General features: G+C 37.5%; 1 protein-coding gene across 2 annotated transcripts in view; it reads right to left on the bottom strand.

The window, feature by feature from the left end:
- The window catches only part of FMN2 (formin 2), a 179,686-nt gene that overhangs the window by 144,691 nt on the left and 16,071 nt on the right, over window positions 1-18,924 (bottom strand). For both annotated transcript variants that reach the window (XM_017806715.1, XM_017806716.1), the window contains exon 2: window positions 11,549-13,533. In XM_017806715.1, the coding sequence (XP_017662204.1) occupies window positions 11,549-13,475 (1,927 nt within the window). In that variant the 5' untranslated portion in view covers window positions 13,476-13,533. The remainder of the gene's footprint in view (window positions 1-11,548; window positions 13,534-18,924) is intronic.

Raw genomic sequence — 18,924 nt, 5'->3', positions numbered from 1 at the left:
ACACTACACCAGACTTTCACCATTAGCACAGCAGCTGCATCAGCACATCTTAACACAGGAGACAGACCTTTCCATTTTAATTCTTCCTAATGCAGAGTGAACAGCTTCACTGGACACCCTATTTATTCACCTCAAGGGTTAATTTGACTTGTGAATGTACTGCTTACATCTTCGAAAGCTTAAATCCGCTTGCTTCTCTTCCTTTTCCCCAGTTCACCCTTTTTTTTGGTCTGTTTTAGTGAGATCAGAAATGCCCACACAGCAAAGGGATTTCATAAGCTTTGAAGTCAAAGGTACCTTAGGCCTTGCTCTATTTTTGGGAGACAGTATAGAAAAAAAAGGAAATGGAAAAAGAGATGGAAAAAAACGGTGAATTACCATTTATAATATTTTCTATTAATATTACAAAATGAAAAAGGACAATTGCAGTCTTCTTACAGTTTTTCATTTAGAAAGGATTCTAATTATGAACATACATTCATAAACAAACAAAAAAGAGAAAATAGGGGGATAAAAAAAGCTGCATTCATAAGTTTGGAAAAGCTGTACTTCAAACATCTGCTGCCCCATACTAGTCTAAATTATTCCTTCCTTCCAGTTTTTGTATGTCTCTTTTTCTACATAAACTGCCAGCAAGGTGGCAGCTAAGTCAGGCCTCAATCATCTGGCAAAGCACCTGAACATAGCAGCACCAAACATCCCCCAGAATGCCAGAAGAGGATGAACATGTCCAGGAGACAGAAATACTGCAAAGATTTCCATATTTTTATCTGAGATAGTAATTGCAATTAAATGTAATTTCTTAAATACTTTTCAGCCGAATTTCACTCATTCATCATATTTGCTCAAACTACACGGGAAAAGCACCTTAGTGAATAATTTCCTAGGGGCAAATCAGTGATACTGCATTGTCACCTTTTTACTGTCCAGTGTACTTAACCAGGCCTCAAATATGTCAAGCACACTAATATTTCACATATAAAATTATACTTCAATGATCAAAACTACTAAATTCTTCAACGTTTTCCTTTCATTTCACAATCCTTTCAAATTTCCAGTTTTTCATCTGACTTGTACCACTCAGCCTAGATATAATGTGCAACACTTGACTGCTGAGAAAGAAGAGGTTTTCAAAGATGCACAGAGAACCTGGGAAATGAAACAACTGGAAATTGGTATTCTAGCCATCTCTTCTTCACTTCAAATAACAAACCCAAGTCCTGCACAAATGCATATAAAATATACATTCACAGTGAAAAAGTAGCAATTTCATTTAGTTTCTTATTTGCCTGAAGACTGACCTGGGAGATTATGCCCAATACACCAGGATTAGAAACTTCATTTATTGTTCTTTTTCACTACAGAGTTTCTAATCCTCTTCTGATTTAGAACAGGAAACTGCTCTAGATCTCTGATCCTCTGAAGTTGTTTTAGCTGCTTTGTTTTGTTGGTTTTTTTTGGGGGGGGGCTTGTTTGGTTTTTAAAGGGAATGAATATTACTGACAGATACTTTCCTATAACCATGTGACAGTTTTCTCACAGCCTGGTTACATAAAACATGGAAAACCCACTAAGCAGCAGGCCTACACACACAACATGGTTTCATAACAAAAAGAAAAATAATCCCTCCACTTTAAATAAACACATATCTGAAGTCTAATTTCCAGGTAACATAAACCTTAAAAATAAAACTTATCAAGGTCTAGGGTTATGGTACAAATTGCTATAGTAATGTCTAACATATTTCCTATTGTTGCTATTATCAGTGTAATAGCAGATCTCTGCCTTCACCAGTTGTATGCAAACATATGTTTCTAAAGGGAAAAAACCCCGGAGGCTATATATTGATTTATTTATATATTTATATTGCATATTATCATATTATACATAATATAATATATTCATTTATTCTTTTTTCATATTTGTATCTTATATTTTAGTTACTTATGAGGACATTAGCAAAGTTAGGGATGTGTGGAAATGCCTAAGAACATTGTCCTTTCTTCTTTAATTTCCTGGCTCTGTTCACATAGATGGTATGAACCAAACCCACACATTATCTTAAATTCAGAAGTAAAAGCAGAAAGCCTGTGTAAATAAGAGAATTAAGAAAAAGACATATATCAACACTGTTGCCTGCTACAGTTTTCTATGCTTGCCTACACGCAGTTCCATTAATTTCAAAGTCAGAAACATCTATTTATTAAATATGAGTGAATAATGTATTGATTGAATACATTCATAGACTCTTCAAACAACTAGAATAAAATAGCAATTATAAATTTCACATCTGTCAGTCCTGTACTTGATTACGCTTTAGTTTTGCCAAGCTATCTCAATTTTTTGGCATCTCAATCTCCCTCCTTTCACACTGTCCCATCTCTTGTAGCACCCTTGCTTGGTGTTAAAAAATTTCCATTAAACCCTTCACTAGCTATAAGTTAGAACCACAATATATTAACTCCTGTGCAACTCCAGAGAGTGATTTTCCCCCTTATTTTAGCCCCATGATTATGACTAATAATTTTAAAAGGTCCTGGATTATGCATGAGAGCTTTAATAAACATATCAGTGAGATTTCAAATCACTCAGCTAAACAAGCAACCCATTATGCAGCTAAAGAAAGAGCATCACATAATGCTAACAGCTTCAAGTGTTTGAGACATCCCAAAGAGATCCAGGGAACACATGTGCCTGCTTCCTTTCGGAAGCAAGGGCATAAGCTGCCACTGGAAGAGAATTTTGCCATTGCCCCCAGGGCCACCACAGTGCCCACAGGGCAAAAGTAGCACCTCATACAAATAGCTCTGAAATTCTTCCAGAAATACCCTGATGGAAAAAGTGGCAGTCTGGTAAAATTTGAAAATCAGATTCTCCAAAAATAAAGATGTCAAAGACAGATCATAAATTTCATGAAGTAAAAAGCCACCTCAGAAAGAATGTTACCAACAATTTTTTAAAAAACTCCATCTCATTCTTTATCCATAGTGTTCCTTGATTGAACCAAGCAGTTGTATTTTAAAACAGCTTGTTTCACTTGTGCTGGCTGTGAGACATGACACCACCACCAATTTCAGCATATACCCCCATGGTCTGTTATAAGATTACTGAAATATACCCCATATCTGCACAAATCATGCTGGAAAGAGTGGAAGCAGTCAAGTCAAAATCTACTTCATGCAGACATTCACCCTAAAGAATGAAATTCTGATGTCAGCTCAGATTCTAATTTTGAAATTTTTGTCAGAATACAGAAAGACAAAAGTTTAAAAAAAATTTACTTGGTAATGAAAATGTTGAGTCCTGCAAGTGCTACGGTTGGGACAAAGGTCAGGACCCAGGTCTCCTCTTGTCTTAATTATGTAACAAACTTCAACAGCCTGACCAAGCCCATCTATCACAACACTAGGTAGAAGCAGGCCAAAATGAAGCTATTCCTCTAGTGGCAGCAAAGTAACACGACAGAGTCCCTTATCAAAACCTCCAGGAATTTTCTTCTTTGAGTAAGTGATTTGCAGTGCTACCATTTTGTATGGAAGTGCAGATGAATGCCTTTATACTACTTTTATGTTGTCTAGAAAGCAGCTGTACATAGAACGTTAACAATGTAGTCTTATTGATCTTCGCTAAAGCCATGCTGCATTTTGTTCTATTTTTCTTTACACTTTTGTTATATACCCAATAGTTAATTTTCTCTTATAATTTTCTCCTTCAAAATTTGTTACAGAACCTTGCTTGCTGCTGCAGTCAAAAGTGTGATAAAATTGGCTTCATCATTTGTGACAACAATGTTTTACTTTTTCTAAAAAGCAGGTATTATAGCTTTGCCATAATCAGAGCTTCAAAATATATTAAAATATATTTGATGGCCTGTGACAGTGCTTTCAGAATTCTTGCAGATTAGCAAGTCTGTGAAGCAGTCTGTCTCCCTAACTTGAACATAAGCTCCTTGAAATTTTGCTTTCATAGTGACTAAGATTTTACACCTTTCCCCCACACTGAATTTTCTGATATATGGCATATGTATAACAGGATAAGCTGAGACAGAATATTAAACTATTCCTTTATACCTACCTAATTTAGTGACATATACATATATTTGACACATATACTGAAAGGTAAGAATACATCTTTCAGAAGCTTTCATGTATTAGCTTTCAGAAGATGAATGTTTTAAAATAGATTTTTAAATACCAAACAATTCCTCAACTATGATATAGCAATACAAAATATATTTCTAAAAATATAAACAAGATGTACCCTCCCACAACACTATGACACTTCTCCTTTCACCTTGATTTCTCTTCAGGTTCTAATGCAGTGTCATTGCAAATTACAGAGATACATTTCTAAAGCTTCCTTTATTATAGCGGTTCATGATAAAAGAAAATAGATATGTGTCTGTCTACCAAATTTTTTAGCCACCATATGCATCTTTGGCAAATTTCATATTGTGTTTTCCAGGTACTTAGGTTCCTCTCAGCAAGTATTTAATTCTGCCCATCTTTGCCCTTTTAGTTTCTGTGGTGATTTGTGATGTGAATGCAGCATTCTGTGCCAGGTTCTCACAGACTGCTGGAAAGCCACAATTCTTTCTGTCTAGCTTTTTAAAGTAAAAAGTCTGCTGTCTTTTCGGGCACGCATTACCAACAGCATCTTTTGTCAGTCCAAACTGGTACACACTGTTTTTTACAACCCAATTTTGTAAAACTTCAACATTTCATTCCACATTTAATGCAATCTGACCTATCTGTACCTTAGAAGTAAATCCAAGTATGTGCTCAAGCAGCCACAAGTCACAAGATGCAACTGAACCAGGAAGTCTCTAAAGTGGGGCACAAATAACACATTTCTTTCAACTTACTCATTAGCTCCCAGGCATGCCTTAGCTTTCTTTCTCATCCAGGACCTATGGACCCAAGGCCCGGTAATCTCCTCTAACTTTAATAACTACTGACTTTTTAATATGTTTCGTGATGTTCAAAAGCTTTTTTTTTTGTATCCATAAGCAAAACCCAGTACAATGAAGGAAGGGGGAAAGCATAAAATTAGAACTACATTCCATTAAAAAGAAGAACAGACACACACACCTACATAGTTCAGATATGTTCTTCTAGGCTTCATTCTGAATAAAACCTTGCTGTAATTAGACCTTCATTCTTTCACTGATGTACTCGAATATTTCCCTCAACAATTTCTCAGCATTCTTTTTTGTCTTGACTCTTTGCAGGACAAAATAGTGCTTGGATACACACTCTCTTTTATGAAGACAGTGCTTTGGTTTGGGGTTTTTAAATTTTTTTTTAATGAAAACCAACTTTTCTTCCATAATTTTTAAGAGATGTTAATGTAGTAAACTATAGCGCTTCTATACAGCGCTTATATAGCCTGCAGTACAGGCTTCTTTTGTACAGTGATTTTTTTCCTTATCAGTGCAAGGAAGCGGAAAATCTTTGGTAAGTACTATCTATTATGCATCAAGGGACATCTGAAACAGATCCTGGCATCAAATAAACTCCAGAATGAAAGGTGTCTCCTGTAATTAGTTTCACAGTAAAGTTATCTGTGGTTTCTCCTGATTCAAATTCACACCAGCTTCAGAGCTCTGGCATTCCTGATAAATTTCATATAGATCTGGAGACCAGAAAATTCATACCTATACTGACAAATAAGAATGTCTCAATAAAACTAATTTGTGACTAGGCTTTCCTAGCACTGTTTAGCTGTACATCAACAGCTGTAAACAACTGTTTAGCTGTCAAGACATCAAAAAGATTAAATTCAAGATTTGTGCATTTGTTCTGTATTTATATATTTCCATTTAATTTTATGTCTATTAGGATTTATTTTTACAACTCTGATGTTTACACACACAATCTCATTATCACTGCTTCTTACTGCTGCAAAACTGTTAATTGACTTACTGGTTCTCTAGTCTGTGCATCTACAGGTGAAAGAAGTCATATTCTGTATTTATCTGACAATAAAGCAAGGGTGTGCATGAGAAAATGTTGCTCACTTCCTGATCAGAAAGCCTAACTATTTCCATCAATGTGAATTGTGGACAGCAGCAATATGGAAATAAAAAGAGGAACAGTCATTTTGTACTCGAGTTAACACAAACCATTTCATTGTCTCTAACTTTCTTTACATGAATTGCAATGAAGGAACACAGGAAGCTGCTGTTACTTAGAGGAAATAATAATGACACAGCTCCTGAGCCCACTTTGCTGCCTTCTCTAAAGCATTTAATGAAATGCAACTGGACTTCTATTATCATATAAAGAGGCAGGAATGAGGTGACACAATGTCCTTACATCCTTCCAGCACCTTCCTTTCACTGCTTCTTACTGCTTCTGCCCTGTTCTTCTTGTATCAGCTCACCTCATCCCTCAAAAAGACCAACCGCATGCATGAAAGTAAGCTTCTGGAAACTTGCAATCCACCTAGCTGCTACAGAATGATGTTTTTAAATGTACCTAAAAATAACCAAAGCTGCAGTCACAGAAACACCTACACATACATGGTTCATCACCACTATTCCTTATGTAAGCTCAAATTTTGGCAGGAGTAGTTCAGAAGGAATACCCTTGACTATATCCTGAACTTGATTAAAATACAGAACAAACAAAATATCTTGGGTAATTAGTATTTTTGCATTTTCTATCACCATGATTCACATTAGAACTTGGTCGCTCATATACAGTCAGTCTAAAATATCCTAGAGATGCTTTTAAATTCCAAGTTTGTTTTTCTTTAGACACCACAGCATGGAGGACAAACAGGCCTGGAAAGGAAAAAAACATCCAAGAAATAGATGGTTTTTTTCTGCAAATAAGAAACCTAAACACAGGGTTTTTTTAAAAACATGGACCAACCACATCCCAAGCTATTAGAAAATTTATGCATATTTAAAATAATTATAGAGTACAATTAGATCCAAGAAATATAATCAAACTTAAATTCCACAGAACTATTCCCACTGGAATAATCCACTTCTCATTTCACAGAAATGAAGTCACTGAAACACACAAAATCCTTTAATGACCAGTTCTAGCCAGATCCCTTGTGTGATGAATATTATACTGGTACTGTGTCTCAGATCCAAGCAGAACTGCAGAGACCTTGAGCTATAAATTTTCCCTTTTCCTTTCCCCCTTTGCACCCCAAAAGAGACCAGAAGGCAACCAAGATGACACATTTCTACTCCAGATACAAGTCACACTGCCGGTCAGATGTCAGAATGAGGTTGCTGCTCAGAAACTGGTTGCCCAAGAGATAGAGACACCCAAACCCATGACCAAAAACTGCTAATCCCAATAAAGTTCTAGATAAAGATCAAAGCATTAATCATGCGACCCATCAAAACAAGCCTGTGGCAGCACTGAATTCCAGTGAAATTACTCATGTTGCTCCAAATCCCATGTTGTGGTGTTATGGCAACATTAAAGCAATTTATCAGCACTCAGCAGTCTTTGAATAGCACATTGGAGCCCATTTTCAAACACATTTTACTACAGTTGAAGTGCAGTATTGCAGTCCTTCCCCCAACTCCCAGTTTTGCGTCTACTAGGCAAAAAGATGAGGATCTTTCCCTTCAGATGCTTACTAGCAACACTAGTGTTTTTGCATACCACATTCATATCAGGAAGAAATTCTATATTAGGAAGAAATTCTTTACAGAGAGGATAATCAGGCATTGGAATGGGCTGCCCAGGGAAGTGGTGGATTCTCCATCCCTGGAGGTTTTCAAGACGAAATTGAATGTGGCACTTAGTGCCATGGTCTAGTAACCATGGTGGTAGCGGATCAAGGGTTGGACTTGATCTCAGAGGTACTTTCCAACCTGGCTGATTCTATGATTCTATGTAGGGTTGCTGTTGGGCAGCTCCCTTAGTTAGGAGGCTGCACTGCCCCATCTGATAAAAGAATCATTTGCATTACTGTTGACAAACACCATCAGTGAAACAACAAACCATAAGTAATCTTTAATAACAGTTGCATGATAAAGAATCTAGTCAGGATGCCAACTGACACAAATCCATATTCATATCACATGAATTAGAAAGAAAAAAATCTTTGAAAAAGTATCTAAAAAGATCTACTTTATGTCTAAGAAGCAAACTTTCATCTGACTTTTTCAAGTTTTCACATACTAATCTGTACTAAGACCTTTGCATATGCCTGCAGACACGGCACTGGAACTGCAAGTGGGTGCAGATGACATTAGCACAGTACAGAAGTGAGACGGAGTGGCCTTTGTGAGAAGTAGGCTGACCCTCTGTGGAAATCAGAAAGCAGGCTTGAGTATACAAGCACAGAACTGACTTAAAGTTTTGTGTAATGATAACCAGGACTTTTTGTTTGTCTCCTGTTTACAGCTAGAGAAGAAAAAATACAGATCTCTGAAGAGAAATTTAAAGATAAATGATCTGTTTGGAAGAGCTTCATGTGGCAAGTCCGTTACAGCCAGCCAACAGAGACTAGAATGGGCATGGGATTGTCTGGGTCAAGTTTAATTACCGTTCTGGGGCAACTGATGGGACTCTTTCATTCAATTTGGGTAACAGACACCCACTAGCTCCTCTGCAATCACTGCACCTCAAATTAATGCTAGAATAAACTCCTCTTTAATAAATCAATCTATTAGCTTTTCCATGTTAATGTTTGGAAACATCAATTTCATTTTCCCAGCATTACTTTCTTAATGTTAGTGCAAATCATTCATTGCTCCACAGCAAAGTGACAGAATCAATCCTACTCACTCATGTTGAGCACTTGTCCTCCTGGGACTACAACATAAAAGTCATGGCTTCACTGTGCATCGGGTAATCTAGAACTTGTAATTACTGTCACTGCAAATTCGAATAGAGCTGTCCTCATCAAAAAAGAAACAGATCCAATGCCTGAATTACAAAATGCACATGAATTTGCCTACAACACATACCTAAAATGCATCAAATTTGAAGTAGTTACTTGTCTTCATACATAAAGAAGAATTAAAATATAAAAAGTCTCTACTATTCCAGTCCTTGGCTTCCATCTACATTTTATATTAAAGCAGTCTGAAAGAGTTCATATGGATCACTATGAAAACCAAATGGCACTCAGCCAAACCACAACATAGTGCAAAAGTAGGCCAGTCATCTGCATAGAACCTGCTGTCATTGAAATCGATGACTAAAGTGTTATGGAATATTTTACTTGATTCTTTAGAAATGCAGAACAACACTGCAGTCACTGCACAGCAAAATGGGATTTAATGCTGTAGGCAAGAAGCTGCTTGGGTTTGGCTTTTTTTTTTTTTTAAAGCTAGAAATATCCTACTATAAAGAATGGTATTTCTAAAACCCTGATGTTAATCTCCAAATCAATGCATGTCATGCATGCAATTAAAATACAACATTTTTCACAAGTAGTATCAAACTACAAGGAAATTATTTCTGCAATTGTTGCTGTGCAGAATGGTTTATTTAAGAGGTTTTTCTCTCTTACAGCCATGATAGACAGTTTATGGGGATACTAATGTCAAGATTAATTTCCCTTTTGTTGTTATTTTATATTCTTGATAACTTTTAGCTTATAAATATGTTTTTTAAAAGTAAGAGTGGTCAAAAAGAGATAAAGTTGTATCATATCATTTCCAGTTCCCTCATTATAAGTTTTCTGCGTGAACTGAAAGTTGTAATTGCCCTTTGCTTGTAAAGGCAGCTGGTATGTACATGCAAATGAGGGTCACTGTAATTTCCATAAGAGATAGAACTACTGTCGCATTAGACATTGGTCTCTTCATAATAACAGTCTAAAGTTTTGGTGGGAAAAAAAACAAAACAAAACAAAACAAAAAACAACACCAAACCAAAAATAATTTTTAAGTAAACCAAAACCTTATGAGGAAATGTGAAAAGGTCTGCTTCCCAGAAAACAAGTATTTTAAAGGAAATACCATGTTCTTGAAGTTTGCCACATAAAACTTATTTCCATTATAACACCACCATAAAGAAGTCTAATTACTGATAATGCAGTTAAAGCTTTGCTCTCTGAGTTGTTTATAAGCTGTCAAATGTCAATAGCTAAAAAAAAGTAGTGTGATTTTTATATGCTATAAATTTGAAAGTAGTGAACACCTTAACTGAGAAAATTTAAGTAGGATGTCTGAAATTAAATCTAAGAGAACAGGTTAAAGGGATTTAAAACATATAGAAAAAAGATTCAGCTCGCTTCACCGGGGCCTGGTCTCCTTCAGAGGGGACTGGCTCTTTCTGTGTTAAAAAAATTGAATTCAAATTTTCGAGACTGAAATTGAGGATTTCTGTTCAAGACTACTGAAGAATGAAAAATGTGATTTGATTTCCTGTGATTTGACTCTGGAAAATAATGTTAATGCTTTACTTAATAAGTTGTACTTTTTTGTTTAGTTTTCATAAAAAATATTTTCATTAAAAAAATTCTCACTCCATTTTTTGCAAATAGCTTGGGTTCAAGTGTAGTTACCGTGCTCATGTATCTAGAACTGACTTGAAACAAACCTGGTTTAATCTTCTAACAGGTGGTCTTAGAGCATGTTCTCTGGATTCTCTTAGTTCTGTAGTTTTCTTAAGTGAAAAATAAATGGAATATGTGGTTGAGTTTCCTCTGTACACATAGCTCCTATGTGGCAGAGACCTTCCTATTTATGAAGACATTACCTTTATAAAGAGACTTCAGATGGGGTGAAGAGAGGGGAAAAAAAACCTCAGAGTGCAGGAAAATATAACCACCTACTTACACTGTTTAATTTCTAAACTCTCTAGTCCCATTACTTTGTGACAGGATGCAAGCTGCCTAACAGGCAAGGTAAAGAATACTGAATAAGTCACCTTATGTAGCCTAAGCAGCAGCCTGTCACAGCTATCAAATTGTACCACCCCCCAGTTTCCCTTCTCTTTCCCTTTTATTCTGCCTTTCAATACATGAACATTTTTTTCTTCTCTTCCTTCCCCCTTCTGAAGGGGAAATTCATTCCCTTCTGGAGTGCTGTCCATCTGTGCTTGCATGGCTTTTTCCATTTTGCACTAAGCAAATCCTCATCACTGCCTCAGTCTAACACCAGGTGCAGCTCTCAAATATTTACAGTACATCAGAACAGTGCCTAGCACAAGAAAAGCCCAAAAAGGATCCTGGTTACAGAAAGCTTCACATTTGAAAGATGTATTTATGCAGATAGATGATCTGCCTACAACAATGCAGCTCTTAGGACTTTTTAACCAAGAATAATTTAAGGCATCTAGCCTTTTCCTGCAGGATGTAGACAAAGGAGAAAAGCAGAAAGAAAAACTTCAAAGAGTTATACACTTCCTTTACTGGCAGTACTGCCAGACTGATGAAATGTGACTGTGTTTGTAAGATCGGGTCTTGGATTTTAAAGCTGTCAGCACAAGTAAAGGTACATGCAAAGTACCTTTGCATTAAGTAAAATATTGCATACCTTTGCATAAATTAAAGTATTTTAAAAATATTTTCAGAGGGTCTCTGGAAAAAAAAAAGGCCGTTAATACACATTACTCACCTGAAAAGACATTGGGGAATGTCTCTGTAGAAGCTTGCACCCCTGAGGACTTCCTTGAATGAGTCAAAGGCACTCTTTCTGTTTGAAATTTCTCTCTAAACCCCTTGTGCTCCAAGTAGTCTGCAGAGCCCACCTTCTCTGTTATCTTGTATTTGTGATTAGACACCTCTTCTGTCCAGTCTGCGGAACGACTGAAAAAACCTGCCAAACTAGCAGACCTCTGCTTCTTGATTGAGACTCTTTCTTTTTTTTGGAAAGACTCCTGCCTCCTTGTAGAAAGTGGGCTCTGGGACGGGGAGGGAGAAGGTGAATGATTGGGAGAACTCAGTTGCCTAGTTGTGGTTTTGATGTAACAGGGATTAATTAGATAGGGCTTAAAACATCGGGAACCAAGCATCGAACTGTCTGCTGTTTCTTCAGAGGACAAAATGCCATTTTTCATTTCCGTGGATAAACCATTACGCACCTCCTCCTGACTGGCTGAGAGAGTGTGTTTCTCTTCCTGAGTCTCAGCAGCATGATCGTGGCCTGCATCTGAAATACCATCCTCTGTTACTGAGCCCTGAAAATCAACAGCCTGAACTTCAGCAATTTTAGCCTCAGTGTCTGCTACTGAGGTTGGAAAAGGTTGTGTAAAGCTTTGTGTCTGAGACCTGTTTTCCACCGCAGTTCTATTCAAAGCATCTTCTAGTTCACTAGCGACAGCATCCACTCCAGCAACGAGCTGTTCCTCAATCAATAGCTTACGTTCCTGTGTTTCAATTAAGCCGTTACCAGGAGAGCCTGTGCCATTTACTGCTTCTTTTGGTTCACGTTCAGTTGCACAGGAGACAGGAATTTCAGATACCGCTGGAAAAGCTCCCTCAGCGTCTGGGCTCCTCTCTTTGTCAGGGGTAGCTACTGAAAAAAACCGTTCAAAATCTAAGGGGGCTGCTTGAGAATTAGCCATGTGTCGGCCCATTGTTTTTGTGACAAGGTCCTCGGTTCCAATGTTAATTGCCCCCTGCTGCTGCTGCTGCAGTCTAATAGCTTGCTGGATATCAGAAAGCAAATCCTCTTGTTCTGCAGCTGAATGGAAACTGTATATATCCGTATCAGAGCCAGAGCTGGTCCTTTGTCCGTCCTGTGTCTCTGCAGCAGCTGGAACAGTTTCATTTCTGATTTCAAAATGTTCAACATCTGTGTCTGAGAGACCCCCTTCATCTGCAGAGATGCTTATATCTGGAGTTTTGGTTATAATTGAATGAGTACTGTCCAGCTCTCCTGGCTGCAAGGCCTGGCTTTCCAAAACATCCTCCCGTGAACTGCTATTTCCATCTTTAGCCTTAGACAGATTTTTTCTGATCCTCAGATTTGAAAACACAGAGGGCCTGGATTCCGACTTACCCTTCTTCTTACCGGATTCACTTCCTTTTGAATGCTTCCCCAGTCCCCTTCTGCCTCCCAATGCCTTCTTTGTGCCATCCGTATCCTTGGGCCCAGAGGCATCTTCTCCTCCTTCTTGCACATCACCTGTATTTTTCTTTAGCTTCCCATCTTGATTCCCCATGATTTTTCGCAGTGCAACACCTTCGGCTATCAAGCCATCCTCCCGGATTTCATTCCTTCGGCCTGCTGGCGAGATCCCCTCTAGCGATCCAGGTTTGTTTTCAAGCGGTGGTGATGCAAGTGAAGCAAATGCTTGCTGTGCCTCTCTCCCATCTGCTAGAGCTGCCTTTTTGCATAATGTGCTGCTTGCACTGGGCTCCGCTGGGACATGCTCAGTACAGCACTGAGAGCTGCAGACAGCTCCTTCCAATGGCTGCTGCTCTCGGAGCCGCCTGCTCTCCGGGTTTCTGCTGCATTCTTGTTTCGTTAGGAAGGATTCTGTGAAAAGTATTTCCTTTACAAAAGTTACTTCTTTTTCCACGGTTCTTATTGCCTGCATTGCAAGCTCAACTCGTCACCAAATCATTTATAATTTCAGGACTTCAGTGTTCAAGTTCCTGAAGGGAAGAAGGAAAAAAAAAAGATACTTTAATTACTCTTCAACTGCTCTGCAATTGTTTAAGTGAATAAACTAACAAACTTGGAAAGAGAAATATTATTATTATTAAGATGATAGTAGTTTAGAAGGTGCTTAAGCATATGCTGCTTTGACAGAACACACAGTACCCCTTGATGTACCCCAAGCATTTGTATGCTTGCTTTTTAAAGGCCACCAAAACACGATACATAATTTTATAAGAAGCGTCATTCCCCTTTTAAAGTATATAAAAGAGAGATAATAAACAGAAAGTTCTTTCCACAGTTTTAAAGAGTTGCAATATGGTAATTACACTATAAAAAGCCTCCCACAATTTGTATTCTGAGAAGGTAGATATACTATTATTCCCGGGAGAATCAACTCATCAATATTAAAACACATCACCATTGTTTTCCCCCATAAGAACATCTGGCATGAAACAAGATAAAACAAACAAGAAAAATAGTAGTATCGAATACTCCTAAGGAAAAAGATACAATGAAGTATTCCTCTATTTCACCCTATATATTTAATAATTGATTTAGATATGGACACTTGCTAACTACTTTGGAAGTTTGTGCAACAGTTTTAATCAATTGCTGCTTCAACTTCATTTTTGGTTTAGATGTATAAGCATCAATATTTATACATACATTTCCTGAACTTTCAGACAGGTATTCCCTTTCACTTTTAAAATTCAGATTTAAAATAACTGGAATAGAAAGAAAAGGGCATAAGAATGCCAAATTGCCAAGTTGGATCAGTTAAGCAGTTCAGTACCTTGGTTCAACACCAACCAAGAAGTAGTTAGATAGATTTTCTATTTATGATTTACCATCTCTAAAACTCCCAGCCTATTAGCTTCACTTTCTGTATAAAACTTTACATATTGCTCACATCTTCAAAATTCCTTACTTGCAATTTCCCTTTCATCAGAGATTGCTTAAAACCATATCTTTCCAGGGAAATACATTCTATTGTTTTATCTAATTCTTACTTTTGGTTTCATTTGTTCCAGAGATTTCACTGTTCTCGTCTGCCTTTATACATATTAAAGAAGAAGAAGAGAAATATAATTCACATTTTAAAAACTATGCAGGCACATCCCTTCCCCCCTCCCAGACACATACTATTATTTTTCAAAGGTTTCTAAATACCTTTACAAATCTGGGCTGTAGTCATTGTTAAATAATGTTCTTTTTTCTGTTTAGAAAGAATAGCACTGTTACTAAGACATGAAAATAAATTAGTTTGAACTATCATAATTTTTTCCTTGTGCCTCTTGGTCACTCTGATTCAAGTCCTGTCCTGAGGGGGCTGTGGCTCAGGTACCAAAAACATTTTGCCTGCAAGAACTTGAGCGTTTTATGTGAATCAGATGACTTTGTATACTTGGTGGGATAATTTGGTCTTTTTTTTTTTTTTAGTTTTCCCTTATCTAATGAAATCAAACATCTGCTTTTTTTTCTCCACTTTAAACACTCAGCATTCATAAATATCCTATCAAGACCTAGTATTTTCCCTTCTGCAGCATTATTACCTATTTGCAAAAGGCTTTTGGAAGTTCATGTAATTTCAGTCCAACTGAAGATACACTGTAAGAATTACTTAAGGAACAGTTTGAGAGAATTATAATAGTAGAATAATACCTTGATGGGTATTTTCACTGACTAGAACTGACAAGGATCTAACCCTTGATTACAACTGGAGTACTTGCAGCTTCCAACCCCATTTTAAAGCTCACTTCCCACTAACATCTGCCAGAAATTAACATAGTGCAGGAGTATTATAAAGATACTGTGGGCTACATGTGTAAGGGAAATGTAGAACTAGGGCAATACTCTGAAACACTCCCTTTCCTTCCTTCTCTGTAAACTTCCCTTGCAGTCTTTACACACTTACACTACAACTAATGATAATTCATGAGCAGTAATTACACTGCAAATTATGTTGTAAAATAAAGCCATTGACAAAGCCGGGGTTATAAAAGTCTGGTAAAAGACCTATCTTCATTTTTTAATTACAAACTGGAAATTTATGATGGTTTTAATCATGGAGCTGCACTATTTCCATCAAGTTTTCATACAGCACATCCTGACGAGCAAGTTCTTCAAAAAACCCCCACATAATGTATAGTTGGAGATATTATCCAGGCTTATATATATTACACCATAGCCAATTTCATTTTTGTTTCAATCTGCAGCTGTAATCCTAATAGCAAAAGAACTATAAGAAAAAAAGCCAAACTGTTTCCTAGATAGTGTCCCTGAATGTGGTATCCTAGCCCTCATGATCTATATGGGGAAGGAACATCATCAAAATGAGCATACTTATGTGAACAGAGATATGCATGTAAATATTAAAGATTTTGCTTTGCTCATTCCACATAAGGCACAGAAAATAAGTTTAAATAAAAGGAGTGTGGAGTCAGAACAAAAATTACCCCCCAATGGTAGTGATAGGTACAACTCAATAAGCATTTGTGGGAAACTACAAAAGGGTAACATTATCCAAATATAAAAACAAATGTTAATACTTTAAGGTTGTTTATTCTCAGGCAGTCATTTAGCTTCTGAAGAAAAACATTATTTAAAGTCAGCAAGACACCAGAACATTTTGGCATCAGTGTTAGCTACATCTTAAAATGTAGCTAACAATGACTACCAATGTATTCAATATTCTACACTAGAAAAGGAGACTTTCAACAGACAGTAAGTGGAGAAAAGAGAGGAGTTTAAGTGTTTAAGAAGAATAATTCATTTTTAAGAGTGACTATAACTCAGCTTGCTAGAAGTTGCCAGCAAACCTCTGAGGCTAGTTGGTGAGCCTGCCTGCCTCATTCAATATTTGCTAGTGGTCAGCCAAAATTAGTGAGGGGTAAGATTGCAGATCTGAGATCCCGCTCACCTCTCTTTCTCCTACAAAGCTCAGGAGATGCAAATGGCAACACAAAGCGGAGAGTCAAAACTTACAGCTCAAGATACATTGTCCTTGTGCTCCCAGAGACTTCCACATTAAACCTGTTAGAAACACAAGACCCTGTTATGGGTTGGTGATTATTTTCAAGACAGTTACCATTTCCTGCAGCTTTTCTGGAAAGGTAGCCAGATCCCCCAGCACTACCTGCCCACCTGACTTGCTCTAAGAGGAAGGGCTGCCAGCAGCACTAATTGCCCACACCTGGTAAAGGACTCAGCCTCCTGGAGCACAGCCAAGGCAGAGTACTGCCCCCCTGTCGGGTCTGGAACCACGGTGGGAGTGTTTCCCCCCAAATTCCTTATAAAAATACTGGGTGACTAGTTGACTTTCTGGTAGTTCAGACCTATGGCAAACACAGACTGCCTGAGCGAAAAAAGGGGTGCCTAGGATATCCTGCCCTGCGGAAACACAGCTTTCTTGGGATGGATGAGTTTTCACTATGATTTACTTAATGTGATATTTCACACTGCTCTCAATAGTAGTTGTTCAATGGGATATGGTAATGCAGATGGTCTGGCTCTTGTTTGAGCTGACCAAGACATCCCCAGCCATCTATGTTACTAAAGCTCATATTTTCATACTCATTCTCATTCAGTCCAGTGCTGGAACCAGGTCCCTGTTCCTGCTGTCCTGTGGCAGCAGGAACCCTCCCCCCGCTGCCACTCTGAGCATGATGGAAAATGTATCTCCCCGAGAGGCATCACCTACCATTATATATTCCCTTACATTGCCAAAGTCATGCTCCAAGCAGCTGAAAATTGTTTCCTGCTCCCACACTCCCATCCCCATCTCTTTCAGCTATAGGGACAATTGCCTTTCATGACTTGATAAGCTCTAGGCATGACTGGCAAGGGTCAAGTCAGAAGATCAGAAAATATAAAGTGGCCAGTGTTAAAGCAGGTCCTGTCCTTGCTTCATTTAGTTTCTACTGGATATAAGATTCTGCTTTTTCTTTTATTATTTGTTTAAGCAGTATGAAATCCTGCCTCATACACTGTATTTATATTAAGTGGAGGTGATCCAGCTACTGAGAAACCTAGTTTGCCTTTTGAAAGATTTCTTTTATAAGGAGCTTGAACCTAGCAAGCAATGATCCCAGGTGAGATTTGACTTGCTTAGGAACTTTTATTAGGTGTATGAGAAAATAATGACTAGGATTTTCTAACGCCTGTTAAATAATGCTGAACTTTCTTACTCATATTTTCTAGCTAGTGAGAACTAACTTTTAAAATAAATGTATCTTAAGAAGCAGGGTCTCCAGCAATGCAACGTTTGGCAACTATGTGCTGCAGAATGCCCACTGATTAGGAGCCAAAACCTCTGTGAAGTATTTAACCTCCTGAATTTTTCACCCAAAGGTAATAATACATTTATGTATTGTGAAACAGAGTAGCTCGACATAACAAAAACCATAGATGTTCCAACAAGTCCTTTTATTGTTTTCCCCTGGCATTTCCAAATTCTTACTGATTCTTTATTATAAGACATACTTTTCATCATAAAAGCTATACAGAACCTTTCACAGTTACTTATATGGGAGGAGTTGGCTGAACAGCTGCTCTCAAAACCCTGCCAGCATTCTGGAGATGTATGCATTGCAGATCAGGGTTAGATCACAGAAATAGACTGAAAATCCAGGCCTTTGTAAATACTACAGCCAGAGACTCTTGTATTTGGAGCACGAGGTGGTACACTAGTACTGCATCCAAACCCAAGCAATAAGGAAGTGTGAAAGTCTGGTTTATTCCCCACCACAGACTGAAAAGTGAGTTATCTTGTGGCATAGCTCCCACTTTTCCTTACAAAAAGTTCATTTCAGAAAACTCATATATTGAATGAAGGTCACCAGCCGTTGTTTGTTAATATATGCTAAGCAAATTTGATGCAAAACAGTGTAGGCTACATCATGAAAAAAAAAACTAGTAAAATATCTGCTGACCAGACTATCAAAGCACAGATAAAGCAGTTTCTACAATTTAAACCACTGTAAAGTCAAAAAAATCGAGTTAGAGTCTAAATTATAATTTATATTTAGTTAGAGTCTAGATTATAAATTTTATTTTCTAAGAAAATTAAATTTAAGGAATAAGGTTATTTCTTCAGACCTCAAAATAGCTTTTGAACACAGTAGGAGACAAAGCTGTGAGATGGAAATCATTAAGCCTCTGCAAAATTCACTGTTTGGGTAGAGGGGTGAAAGATAAGAAGACCTGACTGTGTCAGTCAATCAAACAGAATTAACATAGTTTAGGACTACCCACCACAAGCAAGCATTTCATAGAAAAAAATGAGAGTGGACAAGATTTATTGTACTAGAGGATAGAGAAAGGAACAAAGAATACAAAACTGTAGGAAACTGGGCCTCCTCATTTTCATTCCTTAGAAAAGAACA

This window comes from Lepidothrix coronata, unplaced genomic scaffold (genome assembly GCF_001604755.1).
Source record: "Lepidothrix coronata isolate B3197 unplaced genomic scaffold, Lepidothrix_coronata-1.0 Scaffold16, whole genome shotgun sequence".
NCBI classification, from domain to species: Eukaryota; Metazoa; Chordata; class Aves; order Passeriformes; family Pipridae; genus Lepidothrix; species Lepidothrix coronata.
This window is presented reverse-complemented; position numbering and strand designations above follow the sequence as displayed.